This window comes from Bos indicus, chromosome 8 (genome assembly GCF_029378745.1).
Source record: "Bos indicus isolate NIAB-ARS_2022 breed Sahiwal x Tharparkar chromosome 8, NIAB-ARS_B.indTharparkar_mat_pri_1.0, whole genome shotgun sequence".
In the NCBI taxonomy this organism is placed as follows: Eukaryota; Metazoa; Chordata; class Mammalia; order Artiodactyla; family Bovidae; genus Bos; species Bos indicus.
In genome coordinates, this window is record NC_091767.1 from 108,689,041 (window position 1) to 108,715,518 (window position 26,478).

Consider the following 26,478-nt stretch of genomic DNA (forward strand, 5'->3'; position numbering starts at 1 on the left):
ATTTCTGAAGTGGAAGTTTCCCTTAAATGATGCCTCTCTGCAGCAGGAAGCAAAAATCAATTGACCTTCTTTAATGCATCAATTGCCACCCTGATCTGAGGTCATGTCTAAAAACATGGAAAAAGTCCCTTACCTGGTGCCTATATTTCAACCATTCCAACCTAAATTCATGATGACTGAAATCTAAAAACATTCATTCTAAAATCCTTCCTGCCATTACTTCTCCTTTTTTTTTTCTAAAAATATCTGCTCGAGAGCAAAGGTTCTCAACGTCTCTGTGACTGGCACTGTGAGCCAGACAACTCTTCGCTGCAGAGGCCGTCTCTACCTTGGAGGGTGCACAGCAGCATCCCTGGCCTCTGGCCTCTATGCACCAGACGCCAGCAGCAACCCCACGCCACGAACGGTGACGACCAAGAGTACCTGTGGGCACTTCTGAATGTCCCGTTAGGAAGCCAGATCACGCCTAGGCTGGTGGTTCTCACGTCTGTCCTAGACCAGTTATAAACCCAGGCATCTTAACAGGGACCCGGGCGTGGGCATTTTTTTAAAGCTTTGCCGATGATTATGATGCGTAGCCACTTCTTTGCGTATTAAACAGAGGCTTCACCTTCCTGTGTAATTGTGGCTCTGGCCTCTGCTGAAATTTTCATATCCCTTCCACAGGGTGGAATGCCAAATGTAGGAACAAGAAATAGCAGTGCAAGAATTTAAAAAATGAGAAAGAGGAGGGGAAAATTAGATTTACTTGTGACAGGAAAACTGAAGCTGTTAATTCTTCTTCTTTTTTTTTTAATTATAAACCAGGAAGTAGATGTAGACCAAAGTGTTCAAAGAAAAAGCCCAACAGGTAGGGTGGCTTCCTCAGTCGGGTGCCAGCTCCATGAACTGACGGTTGTCATTTAAGATGGCTGTGACACAGGCTGCTATCCAGGGAAACAACACTCAAGCTGCCAAAGCCAGCCAGCGTCAGTGACTCTTTAAGCCTGCTCACTCGAACTTCAATGTCTCTGAGAAAGAGGCTGCAGGGCCAAAGAGGTTTGGTTAAACACTGTTAAACAGTCTAGGAAAGATCTTGAAAAGCCCTGTGGTCAGGAAGCCTATATAACTTTGTTTGGTTTTCCAAACAAACATATTTATGTCATCTGGGAGGCCGCATAGCATGGTTCGACACACAGGATCTGGAATCTGCTTGCTTCTGATACACTCTACTCTACCATGAAGAAACTCTTTTCTTGGACAAGTTATGCAAACGTAAATGCCTAAGCACAGGATTGCTACGAGCACTGATCTGTGGCAATGATTTGTACACTGTGTGTCCACACTAGACGTGGGCACACACGCTTTCAGTGCTGTCCGTGTGCTCATTCATGTCCCACTCTTTGTGACCCCATGGACTGTAGCCCGACAGGCTCCTCTGTCCATGGAATTTTCCAGGCAAGAACACTGGAGCCCGTTGCTGTTTCCTACTCCAGGGGGTCTTTAAGACCCAAGGATCGAGCTCACATTTCCCGTGTCTCCTGGATTGGCAGGAGACTCTACCACTGCGCCATGTGGGAAGCCCAAAGTTAGCAACTGACTTACTCTTATCACTCTTTTTATTATTACTTATTTGACTATGGATTATTTTTTCCCCAGAAAATGCTTTTTAAAATCACACTGAACTCCAGTTCCATGTGAGAAATGTTGATTTAGACTAATCTGGAGCCACTCTAATAGAAATACAACCCTTGGACCACGTGATACCAAGACTGTATCTGGAATCCACGTGATAGCAAGACTGGGGTCTCCTTTCAACCACAAGCATCGTAAGTGGTGCTGTGGTGGATTTCGCCCTCACCATCCCTTGTCTGTAAGCTCTTCGAAAGGAGAGACCTGTCTACCTCACATATCATCAGCTCCCCAGGGTATGGCGTTTGGCAAACATTGGTGCCCAATACATACTCTTGAATGATTTCTGGACAAAGACAACAGCTCATTCATCTCAGCAGAACCATCCACCCGGCCCCAGCTCCATTCACCGAGTGAAGCAGCTTTTCCAGAAAGCCTACTAGAGACATTTTCATGAAATACATGAAGCAACCATTAAGATGGTGGATTAGAATGACAATTCATCCAACTCTGATAAATGAGCAAGACGGCTGGGCAATCAGACCTGGTTTACAACGACCTGATTTACATTCAAGTTTCAGGTACTTACTTAAGGCTCAAAGGAAGGTACACCATAAGCCACAAACCACTTGCTCTGAAACCTGTAGGGAAAGCCACTCATTATGAAACCACGTCTGTGGCAAAGTGGCCACCACTTTCAGTGTCCCCCTCCCCTGCCTTGACCCTCCCAAGCCAAAGCTTACAAAGGGTACCACAATTTTCCTTTTAAGTCCACCTGTGAAATAACTGCCAAATTTACAGCAACTACTCACAATCTCAAAATCAAGAAAAGATAAACAGAAAAATACAAAGCAAAGAGACAGTGGAAACATAGGAAACACTCTTCGGACAAAACTGACTTTTAAATTACCAGAAGGGAAGGTGGAAGGGAGGTTCAAGAGGGAGGGGACACACCTATACCTATGGCTGATTCATGTTGATAGATGGCAGAAACCAACACAATATTGTAAAGCAATCATACTCCAATTAAAAATTAATTTATTAAAAAATAATTACCATGAGAAGAAATCATTTCTAGCAATACCACCAGCTGTCTGATGTAGCTCCTGCAACAATTCCAAGGTCTTCATGACTGATCCCTGAATTATTTCCAGCCACAACTACATAAAGCATTTAATATTATCTCCATTTTACAGATGAGAAAATTGAGTCTCAAAGAGGTTGAAACTTGTCTGTGGTTAAAGGAAGTCTCTGGGTCTTTGGTCATATGCTAGATAACTAAGAACTAAGAGAGGGTTATGACTCCCAACTTGTGGAGTCTCAGAAGCCTATTTTTGATTCCTAGCTTTGCCACTTGCCTGGTGAGTGACATGGACAATCTCCTTAACCTCCTGATGACTTGCTGTTCTCATTTGCAATATGCTGCTATTTTCCTCACAGAATGAAGGTGAGCATTTAACAACTAATATATGTATGGGCTTCCCAGAAAGCGAAACTGAATGATTATCTTAGAATGATGATTTCAAACATTAATGAAAAAATTTCCCAGATACAAGAAAATTTAAATTTTACAAAGCATCTCACACCAGGTTCATCTCATTTGACTTCATAGGTAGGACAGACATCATCATCGCTTTCTACAGAGGAGAATATTGAGTATCTGAGTGGTTACTTATTCATACCTCTCCATGGAATGGTAACTGCTTACTTATTCACTCTTTCTTCCTGTCAGTCTTCCACCCCAAACTCTGAGCTTGGTGAAGGAGTGAACGTACACGGCAGGTTGTGGGGGGTGTGTGTGTGTGTGTGTGTATGTATGTGTGCGAGCTTTGCTGTTGTGGGATGTGTGTGTGTGTGTGAGCTCTGTTGTTGTGGGATGTGTGTGTGTGTGTGTGAGCTTTGCTGTTGTGGGATGTATGTGTGTGTGTGTGTGTGCACAAGCTTTGCTGTTGTGAGGTGTGTGTGTGTGTGTGTGTGTTTGTGTGTGTCTGTGAGCTTTGCTGTTATGGGGTGTGTTTGTGTGTGTCTGTGAGCTTTGCTGTTATGGGGTGTGTGTGTGTGTGTCTGTGAGCTTTGCTGTTATGGGGTGTGTGTGTGTGTGTGTGTATGTGAGCTTTGCTGTTGTGAGATGTGTGTGTGTGAGCTTTGTTGTGGGATGTATGTGTGTATGTGTGAGCTTTGCTGTTGTAAGATGTGTGTGTGTGTGTGTGCGCGCACATGCGTGAGCTTTGCTGTTGTGGGATGTGTGTGTGTGTGTGTGAGCTTTGCTGTTGTGGGATGTGTGTGTATGTCTGTGAGCTTTGCTGTTGTGGGATGTGTGTGTGTGTGTGTGAGCTTTGCTGTTGTGGGATGTGTGTGTGTGTGTGTGAGCTTTGCTGTTGTGGGATGTGTGTGTGTGTACACAAGCTTTGCTGTTGTGGGATTTGTGTGTGTGTGTTTGTGTATGTCTGTGAGCTTTGCTGTTATGGGGTATGTGTGTGTGTGTGTGAGCTTTGCTGTTGTGGGATGTGCGTGTGTGTGTGTCTGTGTCTGTGAGCTTTGCTGTTATGGGGTATGTGTGTGTGTGTTTGAGCTTTGCTGTTGTGGGATGTGTGTGTGTGGGTGTGTGTGTGTGAGCTTTGCTGTTGTGGGATGTGTGTGTGTGTGTGCGAGCTTTGCTGTTTTCTGTTGGTCATCTCTGTATTACCAAACCATAGCATAGCTTACAGAATACAACTGACGTTAAAGTCTAGAGGACTAGACGGAAGCACGAGTGAATGAGGCATGAACATATGTGCCCAGAATGAAGAAAGTGGGTCCAAAATACACAGAACTTGAGTCTGCAGGCTCCAAGTCCAGAGTCCTCTCCATCTCCCATGGGAGTCCTCTCCATCTCCCATGGTATTGCCAAATGACAACATTTCCTGGAGTCATGGAATTTCAGAGAAGGGAAGGACCTTGGAGATCATCTTAGTGAACACTCCCATTTTACAGATGAAAAAACAGAAACTCAGAGAAGTTCCATTTCTTGGCCAAAATCATACCTGGGGAGGTGGGTGGGCTGAGCCAGCACCCAGGTCCTCTGCCTCTAGGATCGAGGATGCTGCCGCTGTGCACTGGCAGATTCAAGAGCAGGAAACTCCCCAGCCTCCACGTGTCAGCTCAGGCTTAGAGTGACAGAGCAGGAACCTTGTGCACCCAAACAACCGTGTGTGCACAGATCATAGCTCAGCTTGTGCAGCCACGGGAGAGAGGACTTCTGCTGAGATTTAATTTGAAAGGCTCTCATCACTGCCAGTGGCGCTGACTCCCCACCAGGACGCCATGGGCTGAAGTTACCCTCTGTCTGCATATGCATGAGGATGCAGATGGCCTTAACCCTTCTCCTCATGTTTAAGTGAGGAGAAGCTCTCAGGTCACCCTGGGTTCTAGCCTGGATTCTAGGGTCTGGCGGACTTGACAAAGCTTGAGGTCTAGGACATTTCAGAGAGGCTGGCTCTGTAGCCTCAGACAAGACGGCACAAGCTGGAAGAAAAGTCTTTCTTTCATGATGCAAACATCAGGTTTCTAATGTGCGGTATCCATGTTAGCACACGGGGAGACACTGGGAATCACCTGCGAACGTACTTTAGTGTCTCAACAAAGCAGTGAAGAGAAAACGTCAATTGGCAACAGCCCCAGTGAGCACGTCTGGGCTGGTTTTGTTCTGGTCTAAACCTGATCTAGAAGAGCACACGGACCTCTGGGTGTCTATCTGCATGTGTGTCCAGGTGAAGATTACAAGAGGAGCCTCACCCAATCTTTGCACATAATAGTCGCCCAAACCGTTGTTTATCATCCCCCAAACATGCCTATCCTGCCCTTTTTCTTTTGCAGCACTTATACTGTGTGTGTGTGTGTGTGTGTGTGTGTGTGTGTGTGTGTGTGTGTTCGTGTGTCTAATTAAAATGCTCTTTTGAGCGCACGGCCCATGTTTGCTTTACTCACCACTGTGTCATCCACCTTAAACACAGTTTCTGAGCCTCTAGCTGGTGCTTATTAATTATGTGAGGATTAAATAAAGGAAGAAAGAAATAACTAGATGACCAGGGGCCTGACTTCTGGATTTAAACTCCATCATTTAATTAACCACGTGACCTTGGTTCAATCTTATATGTTTAATTTCAGAGCTTTCGGAAAGCATCTTAGAAACCAGCTCATTGGATGACTGCAGACTTTTGTTTGAGCAGTGGAATCCAAATAAAAGCATAGGTGAAATCTAAACGCGGGGGCAGATGTAAACGTCCTCTCGCTAAGGCCAACTTTGAAAGCAGATTTGAATATTCAGCACAGAGTCACAGCCATCTGCAGCTGGTGGCAGATTCATGAATCACCCATGACGCATGATGCTCAAAGGAGACGTGCCCACGCTCATGTCAAATACACAGTGGACACAAGGCCTGAGTTCAGGGCTTCCCAGCTGCAGGTAAGCATCTTTCCTCCACCACACACGCGTCCTCGGTCTCCTGCTTGAAGTGGCCCAGAAGTGTTAGACCCTGCCTTTCTTCCTTAATCTTAAAGACTCCAGCTCTAGAGAGTTCTCTGCACTCTTCAATTTATTTCAGTCCACCACATTTTTTTGTGTGCTTATGATACAAGGCAGAAAAAAAAAAAAATCACTCTGGGGATCCAGAAATGAATTATATGTAAGTCCTGGCCTCATGAAGTTTCCAGTTAGGTGAGAAAGAAATACAAGAATGCACTCCAACTCCAAATGGTTGACAACTAAAGAGGCATAAGCATAGAGAGCTATGGAAACATCAAAGAAAGACTGCTCAAGTGGAATGCGGAGCGTCTATACGATGGTTTCAAAGAAGAAGAACTTTGGGCTAAGTCCTTTGGGAATGAGTAGGATTCCAACAGGCCAAAGACCAGTTCAGACTTGCTCAAGAAAGAGTTATTCACTGAGTGTCCCTATTTGTTTCCAAATGTATGAATATGTTTGGGTAAGATATCTGGTATATTACTAGTATCTGTAAAACACCGCAGCCTACGCCTGATGTAACTGACTAAAATTACCATCTGTGACTATGGAGACACACAAACTAGGGCTTGAACCCTAGTCCTACCACTCACTGTGTGACTTTGGAGAAGTGATTTCACCCAGTGAAAGCCCAGGTACCCCTTCTATATAAGGTGGAGAAGATACACAGGTGGTCTCTCTGATGGTGCTGTAAGGTTTAAATGAGAGGATGCCTACCAAGTGCTAAGCACTAGGCCCAGCACACATGCAGTACTCAAAAATATACTACTCTTACTCGTCCCTGACAATCCCTTGCACATTGTAATAAAACAGATAAATGAATAAATAGAAAAATAAATAAATTAATACACAATGAGCAAGTATTTAGCAGTCTTGGCCCAGATACTCCTCCACACCACAAGGCCCATGCCAAAGCATAACCCCCCAAAGCGCTCAATGAAAGAAAGGCAAGGGTGAGCTCAGCCCAGCTCTTACCTGTATATTTTATATCTGGTTGTAAATCCTTGACGGTGTCTTTCCACAAAGGACAGGTAGCTCCTGGAGTGGTGGAAAGGCCCCCTGTCTGAAATAAGCCAATCAAATTCCTTGGAGACATGTTGGTCTGTTGCAGCTGGTTCCTGGTGGGAGGGCTGCACTGAGATTCGGCCCCATACAAACAGGAAGTAGAGGAGCTCAACAAACCTCCAGTTCATGCTTTTCTGCCGGCCTTTTTCCTCTCATTCTTGCTCCATTCTGTGGAGTCCTGTGAAGAAAGGAATAGAAAAGAGAAAGAAAGAGGAAGAGAGAGGGAGAGGAAAGGTGGGGAGGGGAAGCAAAAAGATACAGACAAGAGAGAGAGAGACAAAGGAAAAGATTTTTTAATGCTTTTAACATACTTTCATCATAATACTTCACATCGGAAGACTGGGTCAGGGTTTATGAAGATCAGTGCAGTTTCTGCTTAAGAGTGTGGCATCTACGGACATCTGGGCTCGCACTCCTGATTTGCTGTTCACATGTGGTGTGGACATGTACGAACATGTACAAACTGCTTAGCCTCTTAGATATGCAGTTTCCTCATCTGTAAAATGGAGGCCGGGCTTAAGCATCTGTAACTTGGCACCTGGCACATCGAAGGTATTCAAGGTGTATGGGTTGACAGCAAGAGTGAAATGAAAAACTGCAGAAAGAGTTTCCTCCAGCCAGGAGGGGACTTGGAGATGGAACTTCAGTATCTGCCCCGCCCGCTGTCTTCACAAACAGCCTGAATCTCATAGCAGGGACTCAGTAAGCGGGAACACATTTCTCTCCTCTCCCACAGACATGCACCCAGTGAACACATGCTTTGCTTTCGCATCATCAGTTGACGGACTGCACAAAGTCTTGGGATGCATCATGATCACGGCTATCCAGGATGGATACCTTACACATGGAGAGTTTATAGAGCTCATCAGAATCCCTTCTACAGTGCTCAGTGGAATGTCTCCTTCACCCCAAAGAAGCATAGCCAGAGAATCCACCTGTCAGTGTCTCTGAGCGTCAAGGTTATCTTGTGTTCAGAAGGGGAACAAAAGGCCAAGGAACTAGTGGGGTCTTGCCACCTCTTTTTTGGGTGGTAGCACAGGCTGGAAGAAGCACAAGCTGGAATCAAGACTGCCAGGAGAAATATCAATAACCTCAGATATGCAGATGACACCACCCTTATGGCAGAAAGTGAAGAACTAAAAAGCCTCTTTATGAAGGTGAAAGAGGAGAGTGAAAATTTGGCTTAAAACTCAACATTCAGAAAACAAAGATCATGGCATCTGGTCCCATCACTTCATGGGAAATAGATGGGGAAACAGTGGAAACAGTGTCAGACTTTATTTTTTGGGGCTCCAAAATCACTGCAGATGGTGACTGCAGCCATGAAATTAAAAGACGCTTACTCCTTGAAAGGAAAGTTATGACCAACCTAGATAGCATATTCAAAAGCAGATACATTACTTTGCCAACAAAGGTCCATCTAGTCAAGGCTATAGTTTTTCCAGTGGTCATGTATGGATATGAGAGTTGGACTGTGAAGAAGGCTGAGTGCCGAAGAATTGATGCTTTTGAACTGTGGTGTTGGAGAAGACTCTTGAGAGTCCCTTGGCCTGCAAGGAGATCCAACCAGTCCATTCTAAAGGAGATCAGCCCTGGGTGTTCTTTGGAAGGAATGATGCTAAAGCTGAAACTCCAGTACTTAGGGCACCTCATGAGAAGAGTTAACTCATTAGAAAAGACTCTGATGCTGGGAGGGATTGGGGGCAGGAGGAGAAGGGGACAACAGAAGATGAGATGGCTGGATGGCATCACTTACTTGATGGATGTGAGTCTGAGTGAACTCTGGGTGTTGGTGATGGACAGGGAGGCCTGGCGTGCTGAGATTCATGGGGTCGCAAAGAGTCGGACACGACTGAGTGACTGAACTGAACTGAGCACAGCACAGGGGCACCATGTTGGAGAAATGCTTAAGGGAGGACTTAGGTAGGGGCTCCTTGTAGGGAGAAAGGAAGAGGAACCACTAGACCATGCCTGGACTTGGGCAAATTTACGAGTTTTGTTTTTATGGTCACATCACCATTCTACCTGCTGGCTTGACATTATGCTGTCTGTGTCCTTCACCCCACTTATCCTAGAAGAGCTCATCTTACTCTACACTGAAAGGCAGCTTGGAGTGCAGGTTCTGCCAGTTATAAACAGTGTATATTCAGGCAAGTGCCTTCACTTCTCTGAGCCTCAGTGTCTCAGTCTATAAAATGTAGTCAGCAATAGCACTTGTATCCAGAACTAGCGTGAAAATGAAATGACGCCATTTACGTCAAGTGCCCCATGCAGCGCCTGACTTTTTTTAGAAAGTGCTCAACAAATGGCATCAGTGATGACGAAGACACGGGTGATGATAAACACTAATGTTGACTATGTCCGGCTACCCCCTGCTGGAGCATCTTTGCTCCCGTGGCCTCCCCTGCCACGTCAAGTCCTATTTATTCTTTACTACCCAGCTGAGGCCAGGTCCTCAAGGGTCATTCCTTTTTCTATCCCTCTCAAAAGCTGTTAGCTGTTCCTTTCCTTCAGCTCCTGTTGTTCACTTATATAACAGTATGTTAGTATTTACTATCTTTTATTGTACTGATTTGTCTCTGTGTCCATCGTCTTGCTCATGGGGTTGCGAGTCTTTAACCAGCAAGAATCTTTAAAAGACTGTTTCTACACAAGGCTGGCTGTGGGACTCTGGACAGTCACAGCCTCTATCTAGATCTCAGATTTTTATGTCTACCATTTAAAAACCTTGCCAGGACAAAACCATTTTATCGAGTGGAAAACCATGTAAAAACATGAAGAAATAGGATCCCTTCTTGGTCTACTCTTCCAGCTGAAAATGGGAAGAAAGTCAAGCTAAGAAAGAGAGAAAAGCAAAAGGAGAAAGATGTGAATTTCCGATCCAATTGGCTACGACCCTCTATAGTCTGATTGCGCCATTCTATTATGAGTAGCTACAGAAGTCTACTTGGCATCACAGGCCCCAGCTGTCAGGGGCAAAGGAGAGAGGCCTGTGAGCAGATGAGTGGGCTGGCAGAAGCTGTGGCCGCAAGTTTTGTTCAGAACCTAAAACAAAGCCGTCCATGTGGAGTGCAGAACTATAACGGCTCCAGCTGCCAAAACTGTCTGCTGGAGCCCACCTGAGTGGCAAGCAGGGGGTGGAGGTGATTGTTCAGAAATCCCGGCAGGGAGCTACAACACGCTGAAATCACAGCATGTCACCCATCCAGCGCTTCTGCATGGCTTCTGTTGTGAATGGGTGCGGGGTGGGCACCAATGAGAATGCCTGGCTGTTAGACTGTTTGCAAGGAAACAAGATTCAGAACATTGCAGCTTTTAAAAGTGAAACAAGGCTAGACAAGGAAATAGCAGCATGTGTATATGTGTGTGCGTGTGTGTGCAAGACCTCAGCCCCAAGTCCTAGAATTTACAGAAATTGGGATGATCTAATCCAATGCTTCCCTTCTGGCAGCCTTTTGTCCCATAGGGGACATCTTCGATTGTCACAACGGAGGGGATACTCCTGGTGCCTGGCAGGTAAAAGCCAGGGGCTGATAAACATCCTACAGCCCCTCCCGCCACCACAAAGAAAACCACACCGAAAATGTCAGCAGTGCAGATGTTGATAGATCCTGCTCTAGCCCAACTCCTTACAAGATCACCACTGAGTGGCTGACTGGGCCAGACTCCTGTCTTCCGGCTCCTGGTTTTCACGCTGCCACGTTGTCTTGGCAGGATGGTGAGCCGAGACCATTCAGTAGCTGTCTGAACCTTCTTTGTAGGTGGGGACTATGGTACAATCTACATCTCCGCAAGCACAGGTGAGTGCTTTGTAGAAGAAGTCTGAGTATCTTTCTGTTGACTCAGAAAAATCACGATAATTCACAGAACTCTAAAAATGATAACGAAAGTTTCTAGAAGGTGCATTTGAATAGAAATGGACGTTTTATTAGCTAAGGGCAAGATTAGTATGTGTGCTACTTAAATATTGTCTTATCATGACAGACTCATGACAGACACAGTGATTCTTATTCTGTAAATAAGCCCGAATTAGCATCAACTGTATTAGAGACTTGGGTTAATATAAGGGCCCCAAGTTTGATATTTATGGAGCATCTATTGTGTACTTGGATCTAAAAAAAAAAATGTCTGTTATCTTGGCAGTAGCTAAAGCATTCAGTACAGACTAGAGGTTAACAAAGGTTTCTTCCTTGAGATGGATGTTGTTGTTGTCCTTCAGTTAGTAAGCTGTGTCCAACTCTGTGACCTCATGGACTGTAGCATGCCAAGTTCCTCTGTTCCTCTCTGTCTTCAGAAGTTTGCCCAAGTCCATGTCCACTGAGTTGGAAATGCTATCTAACCATCTCATCCTCTGCTACCCTCTTCTCCTTTTGCCTTCAATCTTTCCCAGAATCAGAGTCTTTTCCAATGAGTCAGCTCTTCACATCAGGTGGCCAAAGTATTGGAAATTCAGTTTTACCAACAGTCCTTCCAATGAATGTTCAGGGTTGAATTCCTTTAGGAATGACTGGTTTGATCTCTTTGCAGTCCAAGTGATTCTCAAGAGATGGGTACAGCTCTCCCATTAACAAATGAGCTCCTTGGGACTTGGAGACATTAAATAGCTTTAATAAGCTCACAAGTTCTGTTTTTCAGGAATCTAACTCATGTATTAATATATCTGATTACAAGTATGTGCAGTTTCCAATATATCCCTACCCTCCCCAGATCAGATCAGATCAAATCAGATCAGTCACTCAGTCGTTTCCAACTCTTTGCGACCCCATGAATCTCAGCATGCCAGGCCTCCCTGTCCATCACCAACTCCCGGAGTTCACTCAGACTCACATCCATCGAGTAAGTGATGCCATCCAGCCATCTCATCCTCTGTCGTCCCCTTCTCCTCTTGCCCCCAATCCCTCCCAGCATCAGAGTCTTTTCCAATGAGTCAACTCTTCCCATGAGGTGCCCAAAGTACTGGAGTTTCAGCTTTAGCATCAGTCCTTCCAAAGAAATCCCAGGGCTGATCTCCTTCAGAATGGACTGGTTGGATCTCCTTGCAGGCCAAGGGACTCTCAAGAGTCTTCTCCAACACCACAGTTCAAAAGCATCAATTCTTCGGCACTCAGCCTTCTTCACAGTCCAACTCTCACATCCATACATGACCACTGGAAAAACCATAGCCTTGACTAGATGGACCTTTGTTGGCAAAGTAATGTCTCTGCTTTTGAATATGCTATCTAGATTGGTCATAACTTTCCTTTTAAGGAGTAAGTGTCTTTTAATTTCATGGCTGCAGTCACCATCTGCAGTGATTTTGGAGCCCAAAAAAATAAAGTCTGACACTGTTTCCACTGTTTCCCCATCTATTTCCCATGAAGTGATGGGACCGGATGCCATGATCTTTGTTTTCTGAATGTTGAGCTTTAAGCCAACTTTTTCACTCTCCACTTTCACTTTCATCAAGAGGCTTTTTAGTTCCTCTTCACTTGCTGCCATAAGGGTGGTGTCATCTGCATATCTGAGGTTATTGATATTTCTCCCAGCAATCTTGATTCCAGCTACCCTCCCCACACACAGGTAAAATCAGATCATGCCCTCTAGAGATTCAAAATAGTCTGCAAAGTCACAAACAGACCTGAAGAATTCTAATATGAAATATGCTATCATCAATACTATAAGCACAGAAAATGTCCAGTGGAAGAGTAGAGGCCAGAGATATTTTCAATCAAGAGATCTGGAAAGAATCCTGAAGGGGAGGTGGTACTTGAGTTGGTTTGTGGCTCAGTTGATAAAGAATCCACCTTCAATGCAGGAGAGCTGGGTTTGATCCCTGGGCTGGGAAGATCCCCTAGAGAAGGAAAAGGCTACCCACTCCAGTATTCTGGCCAGGAGAATTCCATGGACTATATAGTCTATGGGGTCACAAAGCAAAGAGTCAGATGTGACTGAGCGACTTTCACTCACTCACTGATGTGAGGTTTTGGTAAGAAGAGATGAGGAAAAGAGAATTCTAGCAGAGCAGGCAACATACAAAAAGTCTCAGAGGTGGGAGAGGGCAGAGTGACGGGGTGTGTGCCCAGGGTAGCATGCAGGGTGGCAGAGGCTTCAGGGAGATTTTAGGGCTGATGGAGGGCCTGCAGTCACCTGTATCTCCCTCTGCATCTCTCATCAAGCAAGGACTGTATTTCATTTTTAAGCTACACACTGAGGGCAAAGCATTGTGGATGTTCAACATATTCATTCATTCATCCATTAACATATTTAGCTGGAAATTAAATAGCAAGCAGAGCTTCTTTAATACTCAGTTGGGAGAAGCAAACAAACAGGCAATGACTGTACACGTGGTGGAGTGGAGAGCTCTGGGGAACACATGTACACCTGTGGGGGATCCATGTTGATGTATGGCAAAACCAATACAATATTGTAAAGTAATTAGCCTCCAATTAAAATAAATAAATTTATATTAAAAATAAAGTAAAATAAAACCATTTGCCCTAAACAAAATAAATAAATAAATAAAAATCACACTCAAAATTAAAAAAAAAAAAAACGAAGGCAGCTAAGATGGGATGGGCAGTGAGGCTACTGCTTTCCATACACGGTGTTGAGGAAAAGCTGCTCGATGAAGTCGTTCTGACCGTGACCTGAAGAAAGTGAAGGAGTGAGGGAGGCAGAACCTCAGGGAAAAGAAAAGTCAGTGGAAGGAAAGGAAAGAGAGGAGGTCAGCAATGGTTTGCAGAGACCAAGTTGTCTTCCAGTCTCCTGTAGGGAGCTTAGAATTTAATTGGGATGCAGGTCAGTTTGAGGAGGCAATCACCTGTTATTAACTGAGCGTTTACTGTGTGCCAGCAACATGTACTCGTTGCATTACACACGTGACCTCATTGCAACACGGTGAGAGGCTGTGATTCCCAGTTTTAATATGGGGAGAGGGAACACTGAGGTCCAAGAGGCGTAAGTAACTGGCCCAACACCACAAAGCTGGCCAGTTGGACAAGCAACCTGCTGTCCAGCTTGGAGGCCACTGACCATGTGCAGCTATCAAGCAGGTAAAATGTGGCTCTTCCAAATCGGGATGTGCTGTAAATATAAATACACACCTACCAGGTCTCAAAGACTTAGAGGAACAGGATGCACAATGACTCACCGATATTTTATAATGGTTATATGTTGAAAGTGAAAGTCACTCAGTTGTGTCCGACTCTTTACGATCCAATGACTATACAGTCCATGGAATTCTCCAGGCCAGAATACCAGAGTGGGTAGCCTGTCCCTTCTCTAGGGGATCTTCAGAACCTAGGGATCAAACCCAGGTCTCCCACATTGCAGACAGATTCTTTACCAGCTGAGCCACCAGGGAAGCCCAGTCATATGTTGAAATAGTACTATTTTGGATGTATAATAGTAAATACAATATATTATTAAAGTTTATTTCACCTCTTTCTTTTTAATTATTTAATGTGGTTGCAAAAATCTTAAAATTACACATATGGATGGTGTTTTATTTTTAATGGACAGGACAGGGCTCAAACAAGCCTTTTCTGCTCTGTGACACTACCTAAGAAGGTCACTCTCATCCATCTGCTTGTTTTTTATCTTTTTTTTTATTTGAAGTATACTTGATTTACAATGTTGTGTTAGTTTCAGGTGTACAACAAATTGATTCAGTTAAACACACACACACACACACACACACATATATATGTATGTATGGAGATAAAACCAGTCAATCCTAAAGGAAATCAGGCCTGAATATTCATTGGAAAGACTGATGCTGAAGCTAAAGCTCTAATACTTTGGCCACCTGATGCAAAGAACTGACTCATGGGAAAAGACCCTGATTTGGGGAAAGATTGAAGGCAGGAGGAGAAGGGGATGACAGAGGATGAGATGGTTGGATGGCATCACCGACTCGATGGACACGAGTCTGAGCAAGCTCCAGGAGTTGGTGGTAGACTGGGAAGCCTGGCGTGCTGCAGTCCATGGGGTCACAAAGAGTCAGACGCGACTGAGCGACTGAACCAAACTGAACTGATACACGTATTTTTTCAGGTTGTTTTCCCTTGTTGGTTACTAGAAGATATTGATGATAGTTCCCTGGGCTTTAAGTGGGTCCTTGTTTGTTATCTATTTTATACATAGTAGAGTGATATGCTAATCCCGAACTCCTAATCTATGCTCTCCCCTTCTCCTCTAGGAACCATAAATTCCTTTTCTGTCTGGGGGTCTATTTCTGTTTTATATATAAGTTCACTTGTATCATTTCTTAAAGATTCCTTCTCCTTGTTTTATTAAAATTTGGAGAACTCAGTTCACTCCCCCCATCACTGGTTGAGCACTTGCCCCCTCCCCTCAAAATAAACAAACAGACATTTCGTTTTATTTGAAATAAAAACTCCCCCTGCTCAGAGCCACATCTCTCCATCCTCATGTCCCAGGGACAGCCCCGGGTAGCCCGTCACCATGCAGTTCAGCGCTGCTGTTTCTCCAGCATTCATAAAAGGAACATCCTGCCACGGGGTTGCAGAGCCTGGGAAAGAGAGGCTGGTTCTGTTTTTGAGCTCTGTCCTTGACCTGCCCGTGACCTTCTGCGAGTCACAATCTGGCTGCTGTGAGGCACCAGGGTTGGTGCAGAGCTGCTGATGGGGCTGAAGCTCGCAGGGCCCTCACCTGAGCCCTGCTGTATATAAGCCTGCAGTGTCACTGAGGAACAGCTCACCCCACACAGAGCACGTCCTCTGATCGTGGCTGTGGTAAATTATTTACATCTGAGGAGCACAGGCGCAGGAGGCAGACGGGGGGAGCAGAGCCTTCCAGCAGCACCGTCACCAGCTCCTCCTCTGGAGCTTTCTACAGCAATGGCTGCTGGACAGGGGCCCACACGCGGGGCCAGAGGATAGAAGGGAAGGCCAGCTCCATCCCCCATCCTGGGGGCCCCGAGGCTGATGACCAAATCAGAGATCAGCCACACTGCCTGCCTCCTGAGCCTGGGTCAACCTGAGGAGCTTTCGGATGAGGCATCTCCAGGAGGTACAAACCTTCAAAGCTGGGTGACCTTGAGCACATGAATGAACCCCATCACCTCGGGTTTCCTCACCTGTAAAATCCGGGCAGTAACAGGAGGATGAGTGCCTTGCAGGGTTCAGATAAGAATTAAAGAGGACTTCAAATACAATTATTTTAGTCTAGGTTTGAGCCAAGACCAAGATAATAGCTATTGTATTCTAAAGAGAGTGCATGACCACTATCCAGGACTTATAAAAAAGGTAGCCAAACGCACTTGTGGAGATTCGTAACTTCTCACCCACAGGATGACCCAGAGTGAGGTGCTGGAACCACCAGTGGAGTCGGGGGGAGAACGGCCCCTTACTCACCCCACACAGGTCCAGGGGAGAATCGGGAGAAGCCCTGGACCTCAAGCTTCAGCAAGACCCCACAAAGAACATGACAACTGTCCCAGGAGCTTGGAGGAATATGGCAGATGGGTGTCTGTCTCACACTGCAGAAATCTAAAGACAGAATTCTGCAGGGGGACACTCAAGAGAGGGCTGAAATCTGGTGGCAGAGTAGAGACTGCACGTAGAGCATGTGTCCCCCATCATCGGGAGTGGGCCACATGCAACAGGAGGCCAGCCCCCACAGTGGAGGGAAAGGGCGTGCCAGTGTGAAGGGAAAATGCTGCCTGCCATTATCAGGAAACAAAGGAGGCTCAACCGTCAAGCCACTACAGCCCCCGCCCTCCAACCCATACTGAGAGCCAAGGAAACACTGGAAACACCAGAGACAAACAGGGTGCCCTCGACCAAGCTCTCACCACTGCAGCCACCCCCGACTGTGTACCCAGAGGGACTCAGTATGGGAGCGGAACAGAACACTGGCCCTAGGTAGCGAAGGTGTGTGTAAAAGGGGTGATCTCAATAAGCCCAGACTCTTGCATCTTCCCATGCACAGAGAAGTGTTCAACTCATTAACTTGCAATGTCTGTGTGTTTTTTTTTTAATTAACAGGAATCTTTTGAAGTTCCAACCACCTGACCTCTGTTACAAAAACTCCTATATTTCCTGGCTCCACTCTTATCTCTTTGGAGTGGTCTCTCAGAGCTGAGAGGCTGCAAGGCAGGCTTAAGTCATCATTTTGTACATCAAATAAAATAAAACTCTTGTTTCAAGGTTGCGCTTTTTTTTTTTTTCCAGGTGACATCAGCAAGAGGAAACTGGAATTGCCCTGACATTTATCAAGGGTCCAAGGACTGAGTGGTCAGCAAGCAGCTGAAGAGATGTGCATTTTCCTTCATCAAAAGAATCACCAGTGAGAGATCTCAGGGAAGAAAGAAAGCTCCAAATATTCTCTCACAAACGCTGAAAGTTCAAAAAGTTAGCACCAAACACCTGCTAAGTCCTCAGAGAACTGATGCTAAGCTGTCAAAAAAGTACTAGGCAAGGAAGACTCCTGCAACCTCCTTATCTCTCCATCTTTGACCAAAACCCTCACTGTAAAGAAACTAAGATCAAGGCTGACAAGACGGAGGGCACAAGACAGAATCATGAGTTGGAAGAAGACAGGAGAGACTGGGAGGAAGGCAAAGTTTCCATTTTAAATAAAATTAGATTTATTTGTTGTAATACACTGAAATGGAAACTTCAGTTACTGAACTGAGACTGTATATGAGAAGTAGAACTGAGTAGAAAAAACACTGAACATAATTTGGAAAAATCATGGACCTGCCTTAACTTTCATCCAAATATCAGAGGACACCTAATAAAAGTAAGTTTAAACAGGATGAGACAAGAATTAAGATTTTTTTTGCTTGTTTGTTTCTCCTGATTTTACTCTATGAATCCTGTTTGGCCAAAAGTAAAGATTTCATGTATTAAAACACGTAACTCAATGCTCAACTCAATGTAAAACTCCAATGAACTCCAGTTAGGGAAAAAAAAACAAACAGAACTTCTAGTGATGTGTTTGTTATCTACTTTCAACATCAGTCCAACTATCAGACAGTCACAAATCATCGGTGATACTGGAATGAAGAACGGGAGCCCTACCACATGAAGAAGCTGGGCTCTGTCTTTTCCTTCACTTTCCGTGAATTGGGATGCCCTGGCATTTATCTGTGCCTCGTGATACCAAGTTTAGAATTATGTTGTCTGGGGCTTAACTGGTGGCTCAGAGGGAGAGAACTGGCTTGCTAATGCAAGAGACATGAGTTTGACCTGTGGTCTGAGAAGATTCCACAAGCTGCAGAGCCACAAGTCTTGAGCCCGGGAGCTGCACCTGTGGAAGCCCGCATGCTCCAGAGCCCGAGCTCTGCAGCAAGGATGCCACTGCACTGAGAAGCCCCAGCAGAGCCGAGAAGAGCAGCCCCCGCTCGCCGCAACCAGGCCACCCAGCAACGAGGACCCAGGATGGCGGAAAATAGACACTTTTTTTTTTTTTTAAGCCAGAAACCACTGGAGTAAATGCATAACTTGCATATTTTATATTATTATTTTCAACTGCATAATCTATATCTCTGCTGCTGCTGCTAAGTCGCTTCAGTCATGTCCGACTCTGTGTGACCCCATAGATGGCAGCCCACCAGGCTCCCCCGTCCCTGGGATTCTCCAGGCAAGAACACTGGAGTGGGTTGCCATTTCCTTCTCCAATGCAGGAAAGTGAAAAGTGAAAGTGAAGTCGCGCAGTCGTGTCCAACTCTTTGCGAGCCCATGGACTGCAGCCTACCAGGCTCTTCCGTCCATGGGAGTTTCCAGGCAAGAGTACTGGAGTGGGGTGCCATTGCCTTCTCCGAATCTATATCTCTAGGAAATCCCATAGACTTTTCAAAGTATCCCAAATAAAACCATCATCCCTCTCTCCCATCTCCTCCTCTCATGATCCACAATGAAGTGAAGCAGTCTCCCAAACCAAGTCTGTGAGAAGGCTGAGACTTTTCCTAAATTCCTCCTCACCTGACTCAACCACCTCCGCCACCGAGACCGCCATCGCTGCCATCTCCACGTCCAGTCAGTTTCCTTTTGTTTTATATTCATCCGCTTCTTTTGACAATCCTATCCTTCTGGCTTCTCTGTAGGCCTCGGTGTGATCCTGTACTCCTCCTTCTCATTGCATACTTTAGAAACCCATCCTCTCTTGCTATCTGTCATCTGAACATGGCTCTCTCACTTGGACGGTCCTACCCACCTTCCTACTGGACTTCCTGTTTCGTGTATCTCTTGCACCTCCATCCTAAGCACCACTCTAGTCAGCAGAGTGATCTTCCCATATGCACATATGACTGTGACACGCCCCTAATGTGACAGACTCAACAGTTCCCTGCTGATTGCCTGGCCCCCTAGTCTTGCACTTAATGTCTCCAAGCTGGATCTTCTATACACTCAGTTTTTCTACTTAACTTTTCCACTTCCCACCCTCAAAACACCCTGTTCTCCAGATGCTCTCCCTGACTGCACTGACTGACTACACTATAAATCATCACGTTTCACTACCTTTGCTTATTCTGTTCCTGATTCTTACAATGTCCATTCCCAGTGCCCACTTTGACAATGGGTACTCATGCTTCACCTTACACTTAAATGCCTGAGTAAGGGTGAGTGAATGACTGCTATGCACCTAGTATATGCTGCCGATAGATATTACACCAGATTGTTTCATGTTCTCCATGGCATTAAATCCACAAAATTATCCTATGAGATAGATAACATTATTTCTATTGTGCAGATGATAAAATGCTGACTCTTCCTAAAACAAATACAGTTATTTTTGCATTGCCAAATTATTTAAAAAGGCAGAATTTAACTTCAACTTATGGAGTACATCACAGTTGTATATTGTCATCCTGCTTATTTAAGTTATATGCAGAGTACATCATACTGAGCTGTATACTCAGAATCCAGTACACATGCTGAGCTGGATGAATCACAAGCTGGAATCAAGATTGCCAAGAGAAATATCAAGAATCTCAGATATGCAGATGATACCACTCTAATGGCAGAAAGTGAAGAGCCTCTTAATAAGGGAGGAAGAAGAGAATGAAAAAGTTGGTTTAAAACTCAACATTTAAGAAATAAAGATCATGGCATCCGGTCCCATCACTTCATGGCAAATAGACGTGAAAAAGTGGAAACAGTGACAGATTCTATTTTTCTTGGTCTCCAAAATCACTGCAGACAATGACTGCAGCCATGATATTAAAAGATGCTTGCTCCTTGGAAGGAAAGCTATGACAAACCTAGACAGCGTATTAAAACACAGAGACATCACTTTGCTGACTAAGTTATGGTTTTGACAGTAGGCATGTATGGATGTAAGAGTTGGAACATAAAGAAGGCTGAGCACTGAAGAATTGATGCTTTTGAATTGTGGTGCTCGAGAGGACTCTCACGAGTTCCTTGGACAGCAAGGAGTTCAAACCAGTCAATTCTAAAGGAAATCAGCCCTGAATATTCATTGGAAGGACTGATGCTGAAGTTGAAGCTCCAATATTCTGGCCACTGGATGCAAAGAGCTGAGTCACTGGAAAAGACCTTGAGGCTGGGAAAGATTGAAGGCAGGAAGAAAAGGGGATGACAGAAGATGAGATGGTTGGATAGCTTCATCAACTCAATGGCCATGAGTTTGAGCAAGTCCAGGAGATAGTGAAAGACAGGGAAACATGGTGCACTGTGGTCTTGGGGCTGCAAAGAGTAGGATGTGACTTAGTGACTGAACAACAACAACTTCAACCTAAGCCAGATCTAAATTCTTCGACTCGGTGCTTTAATATATTAAGCTAAAGACCCACATCATCCTTGATTGTAGTATTCCTGTTTTGACAATCATAAACAATCACAACACTAATTACAAATACGTTAATGAACAGAATGACCGATAAGTCAATGGAGGTGTAAATTTCTGGAAATACTGAATCTAGGAAAGGGCCATGACAACTTGGAAGAAAATAGAAATATGTGGAATTCCTGTTGTTTGGGGGGGCTCATAAATACCATTTTTTAAATTAACAATGTAAGTTATGTACAGCATTTTTTTAAATAAATATTTTATTTGGAGTCACATTTGGAAATGTGAAGATCTAAATTCAAGGAAGCTGCCTTTTAAGTGTTCCTTCAAAATTGTCAGCAGTCTCTGCAGGAGATCTTTCAAAAAGGAAAGTGAAATTAACATTTTGGAATGTCTTTTCTAAGCCAGTTTGGTAAAATCCAACAAATATTAGTTGAATCCTTACTATTTTAATTAGCTCTCACAGTGCAGAATAGGAAGTGGACACAAAAAATGGATTATTTAAAAATAATGTAACAGGGCAAAAACAGTGTTCTGTGGAGTATGGAGCCCCAGGCTAGGATATCCAAGACTGCTTCCTGGAAAGGCCATCCAGGAGAAGATTAAGAAAATCGAGGGGCATTTGTGAGGTGACTAAATGGGAGGGCGGGGCGGGGGGGGGGGGGCGGTTTATATTTCAGGCTAGGAGAGAAGCATGTAAAACGAATGAAGGATTTTGTTGTGAGCATAAAATATACAAACATTTTTAAGTCACTGTAGTGGCAATTTCTAAGCAAAAACTGGCAGGAGATGAAGCAAAATAACTAAAATTAAGATCTTTTTTTAAAAAAATAATCATATCTTTATGCACAACCAGTTTCTTGAAGACATAGATTCTTCTCCCCTTGCCTAGGAACTGGAACCAATCATATGACAGGCACAAATGAACAGAACAGATCAAAGGCTATGGTTAGCCCTATGGGATCACAGTGAGCCAATGAAGTCTTTTAAACAGATGAATTCTATGTTAAGAGTTTCATTTTCGATGGGGTGGTGGACAGGTTTAAGAAGAGACAAGGATAAAACTAAGGAGGCTATTTTAATAGTCTGGACTTCCCAGGAGGCACCAGTGGTAAAGAACCTGCCTACCATGCAGGAGACATAAAAGACACCAAGTTTAATCCCTGGGTTGGGAAGATCCCCTGAAGGGGTGCATGACAACCCACTCCAGTAGTCTTCTCTGCAGAATCTCATGGACAGAGGAGCCTGATGGATCTGATCCACAAAGAGTCAGACACAACTGAAGTGACTTAGCACGTATGTACGATGATAGTCCAAGTAAGACATGGTCTAAACAAAATGTACTTAAGATACAGAAAGGTAAAAATGTTGAAAGGCAAAATTAGTATGATTTGGTAACTATTTGGGCTTCCCTTAGGGATTCCCTGGTGGTTCAGAGGTTAAAGCGTCTGCCTGCAATGCGGGAGACCTGGGTTCTATCCCTGGGTCGGGAAGATCCCCTGGAGAAGGAAATGGCAACCCACTCCAGTATTCTTGCCTGGAGAATCCCATGGACGGAGGAGCCTGGTAGGCCACAGTCCATGGGGTCGCAAAGAGTCGGACATGATTGAGCGAATAGTCTAGTCTACTCTTGGGCTTCCCTGGTAGCTCAGCTGGTAAAGAATCTACCCACAATGCAGGAGACCCCGGTTCAATTCCTGGGTAGGGAAGATCCTCTGGAGAAGGGATAGGATACCCACTCCAGTATTCTTGCCTGGAGAATCCCCATGAACAGAGGAGGCTGGCAGGGTACAGTCCATGGGGTCACAAATGGTTGGACGTGATTGAGCAACTAAGCACACAGCACAGTGACTCTGGGAGAGTGGGGCGAGGAAAGAACAGTATCTCTGATGACTCCTAAGACTGGTTTGATGATTAGCTTGATGATTGTCATTCATGATAATAAGTGGTAGTGAAAAATCAATGGATTTAGAGTGAATAATGAAAAGTTTCCTCTTGGACTTGTTGAGTTTGAGGTATCTGTTGAACATTCAGTAGGCTGTAGAATCGTTCAGTACAAATCAGAAGAGAGGCCAGGACTAGGGGTGGAAATTTGTTAATCAGTGTGAACTAGGGGTAGTTATATTAGGGGAAGCACACTGACTGAACCCACGCTCCCTGGCCAGGCACCACAGTACCCATTTACCTCAGTTATTTTATGACAGGAGGTCCAGTAAGGAACACGAAACTAATCAGCCACCACCAACCAGAAGAGTTCAGGAAGAGCAAACATGGCCTACCACTTCCCAGAATCCTTCTCACTGGCGTTTATTCGGCTGAGCAATGCGTGCACCACTAGGAAGGACCTTGAGTTAGAATAATTGGCCAAAAAACCCAGAAACGAATCCTATTTCCACAAAACCTGAGACGCAGTCCTCTTGGGCTCCCTACCCTACCGCCCTCCGCACAGGTGTCCTTTCCCAATAATGTCTTAGTTTCATCAGCACGTGTGTCTCCTGGGACAACTCTTTTCCAAGAGTTAGACAAGAGTACACTCTCGGGCCCTGGAAGGGGTCCTCCTTCCTGCAACAGTTAGGGCTCTAGAACTGGATGAGCATACCCGTGAACACGTGTGAGTCGACAGTCATGGAAACCAATGTGGAGTGACACTCACAGTTACTCAGACTGAAGAGGAAAGGATCCTATGACGCAGAGTAAGGAGGGATGGTAAGAGGGGAAGGGGAGAATCAGGAGACAATAATACCAACAAGGAGAGGAGCAGAAATACTTCAGAAGACTCTCAAGTTTGGAAAAGCTACAGAGTTGTCTAACATAATGACCTAACATGTCTATTGGACTTGAGAATACAGAGGAGGCTAAAAGTTTTTATTGCCCTGATGGGAACTGAAAGATTCACTGAAAGAGATAAAGCATGCATGGGACATGAATAAATGGAGGCACAGAGTGTAGAGTACTTGGCAAAGAAGATGAAAAAAGCAGTAGTCAATGCTTCTCCTTTCATTCTACCAGGGAGATAAGCAGTCAATGGAAGGATGAGGATTTTATAAAATGTATTTTATTGAAGCTATAGTTGACTTGCAATGTTGTTGTTAACTTTTACTGTACAGCAAAGTGATTCAGTCACACACACACATTTATATATATACACACACATTTATATATATACACACACATTTATATATATATATATATATATATATATATATATATATACATACACACACATACATATATAGGTCTTCCCTGGTGGCTCAGACGGTAAAGCATCTGTCTACAATGCGGGAGACCTGGGTTCAATCCCTGGATCGGGAAGATTCCCTGGAGAAGGAAATGGCAACCCACTCCAGTATTCTTGCCTAGAAAATCCCATGGATGGAGGAGCCTGATGCAGGCTACTGTCCATGGGGTCGCAAAGAGTCGGACACGACTGAGTGACTGCACTTTCATATATATATATGTGTATGTATATATATATATATACATTCTTTTTCATATTCTTTTCTACCATGGTTTATCACAGGATATTAAGCATAGTTCCCTGAGCTGTACAGTAGGACTTTGTTGTTTATCCATTTTGTATTTATAAACTCAGAGAGTGGATACAGAATTTTAAAAAGAAAAATATATATATATATGGGAGCAAAAGGAAATTAGTACTGATTGAAAGAGCAGCATGAGGTCTGGGATGGGGGTGGAATGACAAACTCTGCACTGGCCGCTGTCAATCAAAAAAAAAAAAATAATGTCCATGGCTTTAGGGAGCCATATGCTGGCAGGGAGATAAAGTCATATACCCCAAACTGCAAAACAATGGATTGTATTTTATCAGACAACTGAATAAAATGTGATTGGGACAAAGAGAGGGAAAAAATAACTCAAACACAGCCAGTTCAAGAAGACTTCTCAGGGGTTCTGAGATTTTTCTTGGGCTCTAAAGGTTTAACATTTTCCAGCTGAAGGGAGACCAAAAAAAGGACTTAATAGAAGAAGGTATTTCAGGTAATGGGACTAGCGTGAGCAAAAGGCACAGATCATTTAAACTGACCTATTGGATGCAAATCACTAAACCAAATGCCACAAGGAATACACAGATGAGCAAGAAAATGCTGCTTCCCCCACAGAAGCACACCGAATGTCCCTGACTCAGAAAGGGGTGCCAAATATGGGGACCAGTGCTCTACAGGTGCTCAAAATATAATTGTTCAACAAACAAATAGTGTTCTGCTGAGTTAATGACCCTGAGTTCTTCCCTGTGGCTAATCTATTCTTATTACTCAGTGGAGCAAATAAATAAAACACTTACATTTCCATCTGAACCTAAATTTCAGCATTTACTCATCAAAAGCTCTGACCCTTGGCTTAATGTTTTCAACAGGTCACTAATGAAAGCAGATGAAAGGTTCCTGGTGGATCCATTTGGATAGAAGCTCTAGGGTTCTGCTGGTTCTTGTGCAATGGCTTTATTCCTTGCACATGATGCTTTTAAAAGAATGAATTAAAAGGACTGTGACAACTGCTGCTTGTCTCTGACAATCATGGAACCCAAAGAAGAAGGCAAGGGACAGACATCTGAGGGCTTAAGCAGGTGCTGAGTTAAGCAGTCACAGACTTTAAAAGCATGGTCACTTTGGAGATGATAAGCACCGTCTCTCTTGAGACTCTCCTCATTCCATCCTTGCATTCCAGCAAGATTTCATGACGCTTCATCAAGCCCGTTTGATCTCAGAGCTACTTTTAACATATACAGGGCACAGATTTATACCTATTTAGGAAATGAGAAATTAACATCCATCAAGGCAGAAGGAAACGGCAACCCACTCCAGTATTCTTGCCTGGAGAATCCATCCCATGGACAGAGGAGCCTGGTGGGCTATAGTCCATGGGGTCACAAAGAGTTGGACACGACTAAGTGACTAAAGAAAAATAACAACAAAGGGAACACCAGTAAGTCATTTCAATATAATGTACATGATTCACTTAGCTCTCAAAACAAGCCTCTGAAGAAGGCTTGATTATTCCCATTGAATGGGAGACGAAGCAGAGACCAGAAAGATTCAGAAATTTCTCATCGTCTCAAAACTAGTGTGTTATTTTGGTTTCCTTTTTTTATTTTTCTAACTTTAATCCACTGTGAGTTTGGTCCTTTCCTGCTAGCAACACACAAAACCCCACCAGATAACAGCTACTTCTCAAAACAAATTGCGTTTTTAATAAATGTTCCAGGTGAATATGATGCACACTGAAGACCTACGTGCTGGTGGGGGGTCGGGGGATGAGCAGGATCCTCTGAGGCCCTTGTTTACCTCTAGGAAAAAATGCCTCACTACTGTTGGGATGTCACGTGTTACCATGAGCTGGTATCAGGATCCTTCCCATTGTCCTCCAAATCCCAAAGCAAAAACAATGCACTGTCTAATTTTTAAGGGCTCAACTAGTCCCATGGTGTGATTTTGAGAAAGCTTCGTTACCTGTCTGAGCATCTGTTTTCCCATCTCTGTTGCTATATTTAGGAATTCTGTATTTAATCATTCTGGCCACCATTT

At 44.3% G+C, this 26,478-nt stretch overlaps 1 protein-coding gene across 1 annotated transcript in view; it reads right to left on the reverse strand.

Moving 5' to 3' along the window:
* Positions 1 to 26,478, reverse strand: part of BRINP1 (BMP/retinoic acid inducible neural specific 1) — a 197,062-nt gene that overhangs the window by 133,792 nt on the left and 36,792 nt on the right. The window contains exon 2 of the mRNA XM_019966826.2: positions 7,088 to 7,355. Coding sequence (XP_019822385.2) covers positions 7,088 to 7,305 — 218 coding nt within the window. The 5' untranslated portion in view covers positions 7,306 to 7,355. The remainder of the gene's footprint in view (positions 1 to 7,087; positions 7,356 to 26,478) is intronic.